This window comes from Ictidomys tridecemlineatus, unplaced genomic scaffold (assembly GCF_052094955.1).
Source record: "Ictidomys tridecemlineatus isolate mIctTri1 unplaced genomic scaffold, mIctTri1.hap1 Scaffold_52, whole genome shotgun sequence".
Taxonomy (NCBI): Eukaryota; Metazoa; Chordata; class Mammalia; order Rodentia; family Sciuridae; genus Ictidomys; species Ictidomys tridecemlineatus.
Genome location: NW_027523416.1, coordinates 2,020,027 through 2,034,811, shown reverse-complemented (window position 1 = coordinate 2,034,811; position 14,785 = coordinate 2,020,027). Strand labels below are relative to the sequence as shown.

General features: G+C 36.1%; 1 protein-coding gene and 1 non-coding gene across 7 annotated transcripts in view; one reads left to right on the top strand and one right to left on the bottom strand.

Annotated features, from left to right (window-relative positions):
• The window catches only part of LOC144373873 (transport and Golgi organization protein 1 homolog), a 75,623-nt gene that overhangs the window by 31,591 nt on the left and 29,247 nt on the right, over positions 1-14,785 (top strand). For 4 of the 6 annotated variants that reach the window (XM_078036825.1, XM_078036828.1, XM_078036824.1 and 1 more), the window contains 4 exons: positions 2,973-3,059; positions 4,795-5,509; positions 6,228-6,431; positions 8,605-8,750. In XM_078036825.1, coding sequence (XP_077892951.1) covers positions 2,973-3,059; positions 4,795-5,509; positions 6,228-6,431; positions 8,605-8,750 — 1,152 coding nt within the window. The other 2 variants (XM_078036830.1, XM_078036829.1) reach the window with 2 other exon arrangements.
• LOC144373904 (U6 spliceosomal RNA) lies at positions 11,774-11,880 on the bottom strand. The gene has a single exon (XR_013433465.1). It is a non-coding gene; the product is annotated as a U6 spliceosomal RNA (small nuclear RNA).

Genomic DNA, 14,785 nt, shown 5'->3' with positions numbered 1-14,785 from the left:
AAACACTGGGTCAGGAGCTTTCCAATGTCCTGTTAGAATATCTTTCCAAAGTACCTTAGGCTTATGTACATTTTTTGGATACATATGTCTTTCCGCAGCATTAAGTCCTGATGAATCCAAATTTAAAAAGTTTAGAGTAAAAAAAGGGTTATTTTAAGTTTATCTTTGGGGGATATATACCCCTTTAAGATCCTTTTAAATTTAAGTCTTTCAAAAGCATTTTGCCTTAGTTTTTAGAATTACTTTAGTCCTTTTAATTTTTAGATGTGGTTTGAAACCATAGTTGTCTTATCCCTTTGTATTTTCTATCTGAAATACCTTTACTTGACATTTTTAACCATTTTCCATCTTATTTCTATCTTCTAGTTTTCTTCTAAGGTTTTTATATTTACCCTTAGTTGCTTTCTTCTCTCCTAGTTTTCTTTCATTTCCTATATTGTGGGTATAAAATTCTTGTCTTTCTACATCTTTTTATCTTCCTATATCTTTATCTTTCTACATCTTCTCCCTTTTTTTTACCTTTTTGTACTTCTGTTTTTGAAGTTTTCCACTTCAAATTTTTAATCTTCTTTATCTAAATCTTTTATCTTATTATCATCCCATTTTCATGGGTTATATTTTTTTTCCTCCATCATGAAGGCATCTTAACCACCTTCAATTTAACCTTTTAAAGCTTTTTGCAATGTACTTAGACATTTTACAACTTTTTACTTTACCAAACAAAGATTATCTCATCTCCTTCTTTTTAGTTTAATAAGTACATTTTAATAGTTTGATGAGTAAAGCAATCTTCCTTCAATTTAACCATTTAAAGCATTTCATTTATCATCTATACTGTACTATTAAATGTACTTTTTCACCACCTACAGCTTCACTCTTTTAAACGAGGCTTAGATTTTGTTTAAATCGCTTAATATTAGTTTACATGGCTGCCCTTCAACCAAAGGCTCTTTTTTACTCCATTAAGAAGCTTTGTCTCAATCTGCCATGTACAAATACCTTTTTTTTCTTTCTACCTTTCTCAAGCTTTTAAATTAAATCTAGTTTCCTCAAAATCTTTTTAAATGGCATTTTACAAATTTTCACTTTACCACACAGAGATTATCTCAACTAGAAACATTTCTTTTTCCTTTAACCTTTTATATTAAAATATATTTCCACATCTTGAATCTTTTTATACCTCTTTTTTAACCATTAACCCTTTTTATAAATTCACATTCTAAAACAACCCTTATAAAATTACTCCACTTTAATAAGATGAAATACTTTCATGTTTTTAAGGTACTGTTATACTGTAATTGAAACCCAGCTGAAACTTCTTATACTCTCTGTATATAAATTACACATGATAGAATCTTAACACTTAGTAACCTTGTTTCAGCAAAGACACAGACCAAAGCAATATTAAACATTTTTCCATTTGCCAATTTATGAAAACACACATAATGTTTAAATATATTACCTTATGGAACTTAATAAGTAAAGAGTACTTGATTTCATATTTAGTGGTTGATATTTTAACATTTTAGCTTTGTAAATGAATCAGCTGTCTGTAAAAACCAAGACAAGTATAGTGAACAGAACTAGTCATCTCTTTCTTGTTGAAGAAAAATCCTTCTACAGGATACCATAATGGTCCCATTGATATACTTAATAACTCATCTTTATAAAGCCATGGGCTACATTTTTGTATTGTATCAACATATGCCATAGTTTTTCTTGGTCTTACTGGGGTACCTCCTTCCTCTAACAATTTTTCTTCCTCAGAGGCGAACAACTTCAAACCTTGAGTCAACCATTTTCCTTAGTTTGCCTGAGAAAGTTCTAGGAACAGGCCACTTGAAATGAAAACAAAATAAATCAAAACAAGAACACATTGTTTTTTGAAATGGTCACCCATTTTTTTGCTCTCTTTCAGGAGCGAGCAAATTCACTTACCCCCAAGCTTCAGACATCCCACGTACGGGCCACCATAATGCCGTAGTCTTGGCTGGGCACAGAATCAGAAGGCACTCACAGCCTTGTAGATTCAAACAGAAATTCTTTATTCCCGACTCACACCGCCTCCACACAGGTTCGGGGGCAATCCAATCTCCCGAACAATTCACCTCCTAAAAACTTTTTCTCCAGGAGAACTCAGCGGGAACTCATCCTGCAGGCACGCCCTACTCCCAGCAGCAATAATCTTCAACTTCCAACTTCCCTAAAACTTCTTTTGTCTTAAACCGGGAACACCCTAAGGAGTGGGATACTTCCTCAAACCTGATCAGCTCTAAACCCGGATCTGCCTTTGTCCTTGAGCAAGGTCACCTTACATGCAATGTCAACAGTGAAATCCATTTAACATGGGGTACGCTGGCAAGGAAATTTTGAAGCTTCATTCCTACTTGACAATGGCCCTCAGCACTCCCCAAGTACTTGTAAAAGTAGATTTGGACAAAGCTAGGAAAGCATATACTATCAATACATCTGCTATAGTGGTAACATTTTAGAGATTTTTGTATTGTTTTTACTTATTAATTTTTATGACTGTTGTGTATTGGTTAAGAAAGACATAAATATTGGTTTATGAGCAATGCTACAAAATGTACAGGTAAATTCTTGCTAGAGGTTATTTGGAATTGCATTTATAACCAGCTTTGATTTACATAGTTTTAACCATATAGTATCCAATAATCTTCTATGCAGATCTTTTATTTACTTCAGAAGTCTTAACTTTATATGCTCTGTGTTGAGAATTAAGCTAAATGTTAAAAAGAAAACTTCAGTGGTTGGAAATGTTGCTTTTTAATAGTTCTGTACTTAATTTTTATTTGGAATAATAATCTCAGTGTAATTGTTATAGCAACTTTCTTTCTTGGTTATACCATATACCTATCTATTATGTGTATATTTCCTGCCACTTCTGAGAAATCTCTTATTTATATTCCTTGTACAGAATTTATTTGATATTTGTCTCTTTTGCACTATAGGTTGGCCGTATGTTTGGATACTTTCCAAAAGATTTCATCAAGGTAGTTCGTGAATATACTAAAGAAGAGCTACAAATTCCAACAGATGTAAGTTATGGATTTCTTTTTTGTTCTCAATTGTAAACTGGCTTATAAATCCATCAGTTATATTCAGTTAACTGCTTCTGAATGTTTTATAATGTGTTTGGGGGGCAATCTAACATTTGTGTGTCAGATTTTCATTTGAAATCAGACTACCTGTAAAAAAAAAAGTTTGAAAGGCATTCAAAGGTGATTATATTATAATCTGAGAGTTGTCTAATATATTGAAACAGATATTCTAAGAGGCAAATAATTTCATTTTACAGGCAAAACTCATTGGATAGTTATTAGACATTTTAAGTATATTTAGGTTAAATTAATAAACTCTAACTTTTATACTAGGCTAGAAATATGTACTTACAAAGGTTTCTTATTCTTAGTCATATACGGGATCATAGTCATGTTATAGATTTGGAAAAGGGGACCTGAGCGTTTCAGGTGATGTTCAGTCTCAGATCTTTTAAGGCCAGAACTGCTTCCTTTATACAACATTCCTGTATGGTGCTCTGACTTAAATTGATTTTGTGACTGAAAGGATTTCGTGTTCTAGAATTCTCACTTCAGCTGATTATTTTCTAGAGTTTTAAATTGTATAGTAATTGATGCCCACCAACACTGAAACATCATTGGGCAGCTCTTTGTAGTGGCTGTAGAATATGCAAACTGCTAGGCTAGGACAGTTCTTAGATTAGATGGACTGAATGGATAAAGTCATCCTGTTTGTTGTTGCTGTTCCTAAAATTTCTTTATAATCTCAGGGGCCATAAAATCACTTCTGTTGCTTGTTGGACTTCATTGTTGGTAAAGAGAGTTCTTGGGATTTAAGCTGTGACAGCAGTTCACTGATTACAGAGAACTCATTTGTTTTGAACTCTGCCTTCTCATTGTATTTCCCATTACATGCATCCCTCATGGCTTAGAAATGCATGTGATGAGGAGAGGAAATCACTCATCCCTACTACATTGAACTGCCTCCCCCACCCCCGGAACCCCTGCAGAATATTATGAAGATTTAATTAGGAATGGAAATTTTTTAAAAACATGTCCATTCATACTATGGCTCCTTTTATATCAATTTGCTTACTAGTAGCAAGAAGGAAGACTAGATAATATACACATAATCCTGAGAGAGATCTTAGTGACTGTGAAACCCTGATGAAGAGAAAGGTGTATACCTTGTTGAATCTTGTTTTCAGTTTGTTCTTGTGGTAATAATAATGTGAGGAGCCTCCTTAATATCATTCTTTATTCCATCCAATGTACTTGTATCTCAGTAAGATACTTTAAAACTGATTCATTTTTCTCAATGCTGCAGGATCTTCCAGCTTCTCCCGAGCAAATGATTAAGAGTTAAATTTCTGAAACATAGGTGTAGATATTAAGAGCTGGAGGATCCTATAAGTGATACCTTGCCTTTCCCTACTTATGTTCAGAGCAAATTGAGAGAGACCCAAGAGTCAGGCAGTTGGAGACCAAATTGTCACCATTTTTACTCATTATGCTTTTTAAAGAATATGACCCATGTTAAAAAAAGAAAGAAAGAAAGAATAGACTTTCTAACACTGTAGTCTAGAAAAAGATTTACTCAGCCATAGATGGAGTTAGGCAGTGGGGGTTGGAGGAGGGTAATGTGGTTGACCTCAAAGATTCTTTAGAACCAATCCTGAATTTGGGAGCATGGATGAGTTTGCTTTTGTGATACTTTGTTATTGACACATTAATGGTTTTCTTTTCCTTACAGGAGAAAGATTTTGTTTGTTTTGATGTTGGAGGAGATGATTTTGATAATTATAACGTAGAAGAACTTCTAGGATTTTTGGAATTGTATGATTCTGCAAATGAAGATTCTGAGAAAGCTATAGAAAAAGTGGGACAATTTCCTGAAGTCTCCCAGGATGTTGAACCTGAACCTAAACCAGTAGTAGCAAACTCACAAGAAATTGAAAGTGCATTCTCAGAAAACACTGTGGATCTTGAGGAACAATTTTTGGCTCAGAAGAACCATCCTCATGCAGATAGTCAAACAGATAATGCTCAGGGTGAACAAACTTCACTTGAACTTTTTGAAGAAATACTACCAGATAAATTGAAAGTGCCAGAAAGTGAAAAAAACAAAACCAGCAACATTTCTCAGGTCTCAAACGAACAGGAGAAGACTGATGCTTATAAACTTTTGAAAAAAGAAATCAATCCTTATCTAGAAACCAAAGAAAACAAACAAGAAATGAGTATAATTTGGAAGATTTTAAAGAAAACTGAAACCACAGCCAAAAGGGTAGACATTTCTCAGGTGTCAAACGAACAGGAGAAGACTGATGCTTATAAACTTTTGAAAAAAGAAATCAATCCTTATCTAGAAACCAAAGAAAACAAACAAGAAATGAGTATAATTTGGAAGATTTTAAAGAAAACTGAAACCACAGCCAAAAGGGTAGACATGATGGACAAGGAACGAGGTGATATGGAAATGGGAAAGGAGGAAAGTTTTTTGGGGAAGAAAACAGTTGTACATTTAATCAAAGCAGATATATTTTGGATAAGAATGCAAAGTGCAAGTGAATGTTCAGGGTAGAATATGAACCTGTAAAGAGATAATCTTTGCTCTGGATCCTATTGGTCTATGTCCTGAGCTCAGGAAGGAGATAGGTTCACCATTTGGCTCCTAGGTTACTTTGAACATATTTGAAAGGCACATTAAGCAAGCTAGACTTATGGAATTCCCTTCTCTATACTGGCTCATTGAGACCAGCACACTTGTAGATGAAAGAGTTCCTGTTATTTCTGAGCAGAATAGACATTTTGCACTTTTGTTCTGGACCAGAATTCTCTTCTGCACATTTATTCATGTGAGTGTATGTTGGTTTGCCAAGGGAAGGTAAGTTATTGAAGCCTCTATCATAAATGTATTTGTTTATGAAATACTTTGGATTAAATACTTTGGATTAAAGGCTTCTTTATAAATTTGACTGTATAGTTCAGTCATCCTTTAAATGGGATGAAAACAATTAACCCTCCCGTATCCTTGCCCAGTTGTTCTCATGGGCTCATGCCAGGACATGGAGGGCAGTGTTGAGGTATCTGGAACTGTGTGCTGAGGGGGAGTGCTGATCATTGAGCTTAAGTGGGGGTAGATAGTGTCATCCATCTGGCTCAATGCATTCTTCTCCCTTGTAGAGATGCAGCCACCCCATGAAGATGATTTTCCTAAAGAGAACACAAATCGTCCTAATAGAAATCTTCATGAAGAGCCAAACCTCCTGCGTCATCATTTTAATATGAACCATCCTGAAGAGCCCAGCCTCTTGAATCAACCTGTGACTGAGGACATGGGTGTTTCAGAAGTGTCTCAGATCCCAAATACTGAGAAAGTAGACCCAGGTAAAGCTTGCCAATTTTTCTCTACAAAGTAGAGGCATTACCATAATGAAGGCTTTCAAGGATATTTGTTGCCAAAGGTACGAAATAGAGCAGAGAGTGATATAGGTACATGTGAGTTCAAAAAAAAAAATATATCTTAAGTGAGAGAAAAGCAAGAATAAAGATGACTAGAAATCAAAAATAGGCCAGAGACTGTAACTCACCTAAAAGCAAATGTTTAGGTATGACTAGCTTGTGTAACCATTTACAACTAAAATATTTTTCTTCAAAGGCCTTATGCTCTAAAACTGTAGTTTTCAACTAGACCAACAGCACCAGAAACTCTAGGGGTGGGACCCACAATCTGTGTTTAGCAGGCCTTCCAGGAAAGTCTGGCCTAGTACAAGTTAGCTTGAATAATCACTGTTCATAGTCTCATAAATTCTGTGTTTTTCTTCCCTTTTCTTCTAAATGGAATATAATATAGCTCAAGTCCTGTTTTTACTTGCTTCCTGGACATGGTAATTAAACTTTTTCAAATGCAATCAATGGTCCAGATCTTTATACTATATACTTACAGCAAACAGTACAGAACTGCAATCGATTTTAGATTGACACTTACGAATACTTCATCATAGTGCACAGTATCCAGTGGGAGATGAGAAACAATTTTTCAAAAAAATCCCCAATAATGGCATCAACAGCATTCTACTTTTGTGTTGCTCACTCTCATTTTATCAGTAAATTAGATGATGACTAATTGTTTATTTTAATCCATCCAGTATGGTGCTATGAAGCCATAATTACTGTATTTTGTGTTTTTAAAGGTTCTGGTCTGTAAGCATAGCTATAAGCATTATCCTGCACCAGTGCAGGGCTTGGCAGCACTGATCTGAACCTCCCCCCCACCATCTGCACACACAGAGTGTAGGAGAACTCATAGCAAGGGGGGATTCAGTTAATTTGAGAAGGAATAACATATGAGTTCTCCCATTTTCCAGAAGACATTGCATCTATATATGAACACTACTGACTTCTGAACTGTCTTTAACTCTATAAGGTTATGAAAATGAATCATGCATCATTACGATTTGTTATTTTCATGCTCCAAAACTTTCAAGAATAGGGAAAACTTGACTTACAAAATTAAGAATGAATTATTTCCCTGGCCTTTTAAGTTCCACCACAAAATGATGTCAATGACCTTTAATAGGTAAAATATTCCCAAATGTCATTTAATGTGTCTCAGGTGCTGAGATGCTGAGCCAATGGGGCAGACTTCACCAGCAGTCAAATTCATAGACCAATAGTGAATGGAGGGCCTGGGGTTGTAGCTCAGTGGTAGAGTGCTTGTCTAACATATGAGGCACTGAGTTTGATTCTCAGCACTGCATACAAATAAATAAAATAAAGGTCCATCAAAAACTAAAAAAAAATTAGGAAAAAGCTTAAAAAAATAGTAGTGAATAGAATCTCAGGGTTGAGAAAGACCTTAGAGGCAACTGGTCCAACTTCTTAATAACTGTATGCTGGACTCCTGCTGTTTAATCAAACATACCCCAGGCTCATGTAACTCATACTGAAATTCCACCCCTACAAGCTCTCAGGTCTAACTGGAATTCTACCTCATTCACAGAGCCTCAATGCAGGTCTGTACCCAATTCCCTTTAGTCTCTCTTGGTACTACTGTGTTCTTTTTAAATAGCTGTCATCTGTCCATTCAATAAATAATTGTTGAGTATCTCTGCCAGGTGCCAGATACTATGTTAAGCCTTGGCCCATTCCACCTGCAAATCTGCAAACCAAGACTCCCTCTCTTTCAGCTTTCCTAAAATTTTAAACACAAAGTTTCACCAGCACTAAATCCATGTTTTTTGAATGTGACCCTGTCTATATATCTCTGGTTTTAAAAATTTTCCTTGAGTAAATATTGTTCTGGTAGCAGTTGTATGGCCATGGAAGTAGTGAAGAGTAGATTGGAGATTGTTCATTTTATAATTGAAGGGTTTGACAGCTCTAATTAGGATTTTGAAGTTTTCTTCTCTGTTGTGTTAATTGTCTTTAGGAGAGCCACATATTCTAGGCACTGTGACTCATATATTTAGTGAAACACTCGATGAATATTGAAACTGAAGAGAGACAATTCTTATTCTATAGCATAAAATAAAATAGCAATTTCCCCTTTCAATTTTAGAGCTACTTATAACAGAAGGTACTCCTGTTGATGCTGCTGATACAGAAAACCAACTAGAGATAAAGGTCGAAGAGCCAGCAGATGCCACCCTTTTGGACAACATACTTTTCTTGTTATATTCATTCTTGCTTTATTTGTCTAAGATGGTAAGTTTGACATAGTTTCTTCAATTAGAATGTTGATTATTTATTAGTTTTTAAGTGGCTTCTGGTCATGAAGTGAAAAACTTAAAATGTCTTTATGAAAATGACTCTTGACCCTTTGAGTAGATAGCTCCTGAAACAAAAGCCATAGGGGTGTGGCTTTAATGGTTACTTGGTTTAGCACATGAGGAAGATTTGCTGTCTACCAAGGCTAGACATTTGCACACCTGTAAAAACTTGGTTCTTCCCCTCAGAACCCTTCATTCTGGCAGGGAGATAACAGCATTCACTTGAAACACAGTAAGATAATGGCAGAAAGAGAGGTATTTATTCGATGGTAGAACATTATTGTCCATAAATGCATTTATTATGGTTGGAAGGGTGATCAGTAAGGTCAGAAAGTGGTTGAGATGTGTTTGAAGCACAGGCAAAGGGCAAACAGGAGTCTGACATGTGGTTTGTTGTTGATTAGACAGGCTGGGGTGGTGGGGGAAGCTGGCAGTCAGAAGAAATGTGTTCAGAGAAATGGAAACACGAAGAAAGGATATTTGGGGAGGGCAGGAGAATGTGAATAGTTGGTGTTGTAAAGTGTGAAGTTGGAGGGGGATGGGCCTGTTGGAGAGGCCAGCAAATCTTAAAGGAAGTCATGAGCCAAAGTAGCATTAGACCATTAATAGTGGGGATCCTTAGAAAGTTTTAAGAATGAAAGGAATTAGGTTAGATCTGTTTCTTAGAAAGAGTCACTTAAGGCTGATCTTTCTAAAGAAAATCATGATCCAAATAAGACATTTAATCTGTCTAGAAGCTTATCTAAGCATTTTAGGACTTACCTCCCCCCTATTGGTATTTGTTGATATTGGACATATAGAGTTTAATTATAGGAATGAGAAAGCTTTTAGAGGTTGGAGGATAAGATGGTCCTAGGGCCATTGTGACAGTAATCCTCCTCAACTGAAGTTGTTTCCTGTAGGTTGTATTATTTCAAGGCTTGTGTAAGAAAGATGATGTTGTTGTTTTCCTTGTAAAATGTATAGATTTTGAAGCCAGGTAGATCTGGTTTCAAATCCCAAGGTTATCATTTAGACGTTTGGGCAAATAACTAAACTTTTGAAAAAAGTTTTCCTCATCTGAAAAATGTAGATAATGCTTACTCCAATCATAAGAATTAAATGATTTGACAAGGTAAAATGTCTGGTGAGGTGTCTGGCATTTTGAAGGGTTTTACCCCTACACATGCCCTAATTCTTATGTAGACAGTCAGAGGTGGTATAAAGACAATGAATACCTGGGGAGGAAAGACCACCAGGGTGGAAAAGATGTGGTGGGGAGAAACTATTTTTCAGTTGGCTCCATGTTTGTTCATGATGGTGGCAGCCACCTGGGTAAGGGGTATATACGAGCCAGGCAGTTAGAATAATTATATTTCCAGTGATTAAAGCAGTCTTCCACAGTCATAATTTGATTATCAGAATGAATCAGCATCACTTGGAAAGTTAACAGCCTCACGATATGGGAAGGATTTCTTTATTCATATTTTTAGGTATGCACAGAGCCCTCCTCTAGGTCTAGGTCAGGGGACATGAATGTGGTGCAGGTATGGTCAGTGATTGTACGGTGATAGGTAAGACATAGACGTGAGTGGCAAAGAAGAGGCACAATGTTAGGAGACTGATTTGAAAGGAGATTTCAAAGAGGCATTTTGATGGCCCAGTATGTACAGGACATTGTGCGAGGACTAAAAGAGTCTAACAGGTGTAAGGCATGATTGTGATTTTTGAAAGCCTTAAGAAAAGGACTTAACAAATATATGCAAAAATTATGAACAAGTCAATGTAAAATCTTAAACAAGTAGTATGATATCTGATAGGACTGGAGAATAATAGACTCTGATGTGTTTGGGAGATGTGCACCAATCAGATTCATTGATCAATGGAATCTTAGCAGAATCTTAGTGTTAGAAGAAACCTTGGAAGGCTGTTAGTCTAGTTTCTCACTCATTGCTGTTATTTTCTTTACTGTGGCCCTGACGAATAGTTATGAGGCCTGTACACCAGTATTTCCTAGCATGAGTCACTCTCTTACAAGGCTATATGTTCTTCTGTTGTCTAGTTCATCCTTGTATTGACTCCAAATTTTCCTCCACATGATTTCCTCTATAAAATTGAATTCTTTTCTACATAGAAATCCTTTAAATATTTGAAGTTATATCTTAATTTAAAAATTATTTTTAGTATTTTTATCATGGAAACTTTCAAATAAGAGCAGAGAGAATAGTAGGGGACTATAGGTAACCATAACATACTGTATATTTTAGAATACTAGAAGAAAAGATTGTGAAAGTTTTACCATAAAGAAATGATGTTTGAGGAGGTAGATATATTTAACTGATTTAAACTTTACATAGTGTATACATGCATCAAAATGTCATGTTACCTAATTCAATAATTATAATGTTTGTTTCTATGTACTAGTTAAAAAATAAATTTAATTAGAAAAGCTTTAAAGAAAAGCATAGAGAATAGTATAATGAACCCACGGGCCATCACACAACTTAACAGTAATTCCTTGATAGCCAATATCAGTGAGTTTTTTAAATTTGTTCTAATTGGTTATACATGATAGCAGAATGCATTTCAATTCATTGTATATAAATGGAACAAAACTTTTCCTAGTTGTACACAACACGTGTAGTCCTATATGTACCTCGGGTAATGAGGTTCATCTCATTCCACCATCTTTCCTATCCCTCTGCCCCCTCACCTGTCCTACCTCCCCTTTGCCCAAAGTTCCTCCATTCTTTCTATGCCCCTTACCACCCACCTCACCCCCATTATGGGTCAGCATCCACTTTCAGAGAGAACATACAGCTTTTGGTTTTGGGGATTGGCTTACTTCCCTTAACCTGATATTCCCATTCACCCGCAGATGCCGTAATTTTTTTCTCTTTTAATGCTATAAGTAATATTCCATTTCATATATGTACCACAGTTTCTTTATCCATTCATCTGCTGAAGGGTTGGTTCCACAAAACTATGGAATGCTTCACAAATGTGGGTGTCATCCTTGCTCGGGGACTATGCTAATTTTTTCTGTATTGTTCCAATTTTAGTATATGTGCTGCCAAAGCAAGCACACTCTGACTTTTAACAAATGTAGATACCCAGGTAAAAACTACCATAATCAAGATATAGAACAGTTTTTTTTTTCACTAGAAAAGGGGTTTCCTTGGGATCCTTCCCAGTGAGTGCCTTCACCACCTGTTCCAGGGAACCATTGATAACTTTTTTTTTAAACTATAGATTCATTTTTCCTACAGTACTGTTTCATATATATGCCACTATAAGTGGACTCATATCTAGGAGTGCAATTGCCTCCTACGTTTAATGTATGTTTTTGTCTTATGTGATACTGTCAAGCCATGCTAAAAAATGACCACAATCATTTTATACTTCCACCAGCAATTTAGGAGACTTCCACTTGACTTCATCTTCACTAGCACTTGGGCCATTCTAGTGGGTATGTCTTTGTGAGTTTATTTCCTGATAATTAATGATATTGAGTGAACTTTTTTTTTCTTTTGAGATAGGGTCTCACTAACTTCCTTAGGCCCTTGATAAGTTGCCAGCCTCACACTTGGGATCTTCTTGCCTCAACCTGGGATTGATTGCTGGGATTACAGATATGTGCCATGATGCCAGGATCAAATACTTCTTCATGATCTTGTTGACCATACTGTTTTTGTACGTCAACTCTCTCTGGCTAGCTGGAATCCAGACTTCTCCCAATTCAGTGCCAACTGTGGGATTGGTTAGCTTATAGTTGTTCTTGGCCCTCACAGGTACTGCTTAGAATGTAGCCCCAAACTGAAGACCACCTCCATGCAGATTTCTGGAACTCTTTTTCTTTGTGGCTCCCATGTTTCTGGTAGTTTTCTCTACATATTTTTGGCTGCTTAATCTCCTGGAACTCTGGTCTCTCTCTCCTCAGTGAGACTGTTGTGCCCCATTTGTGTTCCCATTTTCAAACTGAGGTCTAGAGGGTGCCTCCAGGTAGAATGCTCACCTATTTGTTCTCCTGCTCTTAGGGGTGACAGTTGCATGTTCCCTGTGGCTTTCTATCTGAAAAATAGCTCTTTAAAAATCTTTTTTGACTGGGCATGATGGCACATGCCTTAATCCTAGTGGCTCGGGAGGCTGAAACAGGAGGATCACAAGTTCAAAGCCAAAAGTGAGGTGCTAAGTAACTCAGTGAGACCCTGTCTCTAAATAAAATACAAAATGGGGCTGAGACTGGGGATGTGGCTCAGTGATCAAGTGCTCCTGAGTTCAATCCCTGGTACCAATATATATATTCCAACTTTCTGGTTGCGTTCAGTGGGAGAACAAGTCTCATATAAGTTACTCTCTATTGATTTCTCCTTTTGTTGTAACTTTTTGCAATAATTGAAAAAAATATGTTTGTGGGACTTCTAGGATATATTGTAGTTTGGGTGAATAAATGACATCCCCCTGGTACAACAATTTAACCTGTTTTCTCTATTGCCTTTTTTTTTTTTGGTGGTGCTGGGGATTGAACCTCGGGCTCCATGCATTCTAGGCAAGTGCTGAGCTAACAACCTCAGCCTCTCTCTGTTGCTTTATATTTCTTGGAAATTGGTAGTCAGGTTTAGGTTCAATTCTGTTTCTTATGAAAATTTAATAGGAAATATTGCATTGACATCTGCATGTCCTCTCCTTTGATGTTGACTACTAGTCAACAGTGACCTTGGTGAGATTCGCTAATATATTACAGATTGCAAAATAGCAATGGTCTGAATTGCTGGGATTTTTCTTTCTTCATTTAAAGGCTGGGATGCCTATACAAATAAAAATTTATGATTGATTATTCTTTCTTTTTTTTTGGTACTGGGGATTAAACTCAGGGGCACTTGGCTAGTGAGCCATATCCTCAGCCCTATTTTGTATTTTATTTATATACAGGGTCTCACTGAGTTGCTTTAGCAATTCACTTTTGCTGAGGCTGACTTTGAACTTGCTATCTTCCTCCTCAGCCTCCCAAGCTACTGGGATTGCAAGTGTGTGCCACAGCGCCTGGCTATGATTGATTATTCTTTACACAGATATTCGGTTTGTATAGTTAAGGCAGGAGATAAACATTTGATTCCTTTTCTTCATTTAAACACTTTTCAGAATAGTAAGGTATTATTCTAGCATTATCAAATGATACCCAAAGGGGCTTTTGAAATCTTTTTAACTTTTATTTAAGAGTCAATATGATGTCATGCATTTAAAAATATTTGGTGTGTTTAATCCAGTTAGGAATAGTAATTGTTCTTATCTGATGCTCAATTTCTCCCCCTTTTGCCTTGTAGAAGCCTCTTTATCTTGGCTCCTGGGACCCTTTGCCACCACCTAGTGGTTAGTGGTCATTGTTACCTGTTTCCCTTGCTTTTGAACTATGAGATGTTCCAAGTTCATCTTAAACATTCCCTGTCCAGACCTTGAAGGAACTATTTCTCTAAAAGAACTTTGGTTTCTTTCAATAGGAAATGATATTTAGAGGCTACATTCCAAGTACTAGGATTGCTTATTGCTCAAATTGACTGTCATTTGTAAGCCTTTTTAGTGAACAAAGCTCAGAAATATGTGGGGATTTTTGATCATGTCATTTAGATAATTCCCATGAAAATTCAGGATGTTAGAGAGATTTTATTTCACTTCATCTATCTTAGATTTGTGTTTTCTTTCTCTGATGTTGGAGTTCCAGTTTTCAATGACATAAATATAATTGTTTACAGTCTTGTGCCACTTAATGACATTTTGGTCATTAGTGCATAATAATGGAGGTAAAAAATTCTTGACACCTAGTATTTTTAATCTTTTTTGTGTTTTGATATGTTTAGATATATAAACATTTACAATGTTACAATTGTCTACAGAATTCAGTATAATAATATCTTATAGGTTTTTATCCCCAAAGCGATGATATATCATATATGAATACCTACGTGTGGAAATGGCTATATTTTCTAGGTTTGT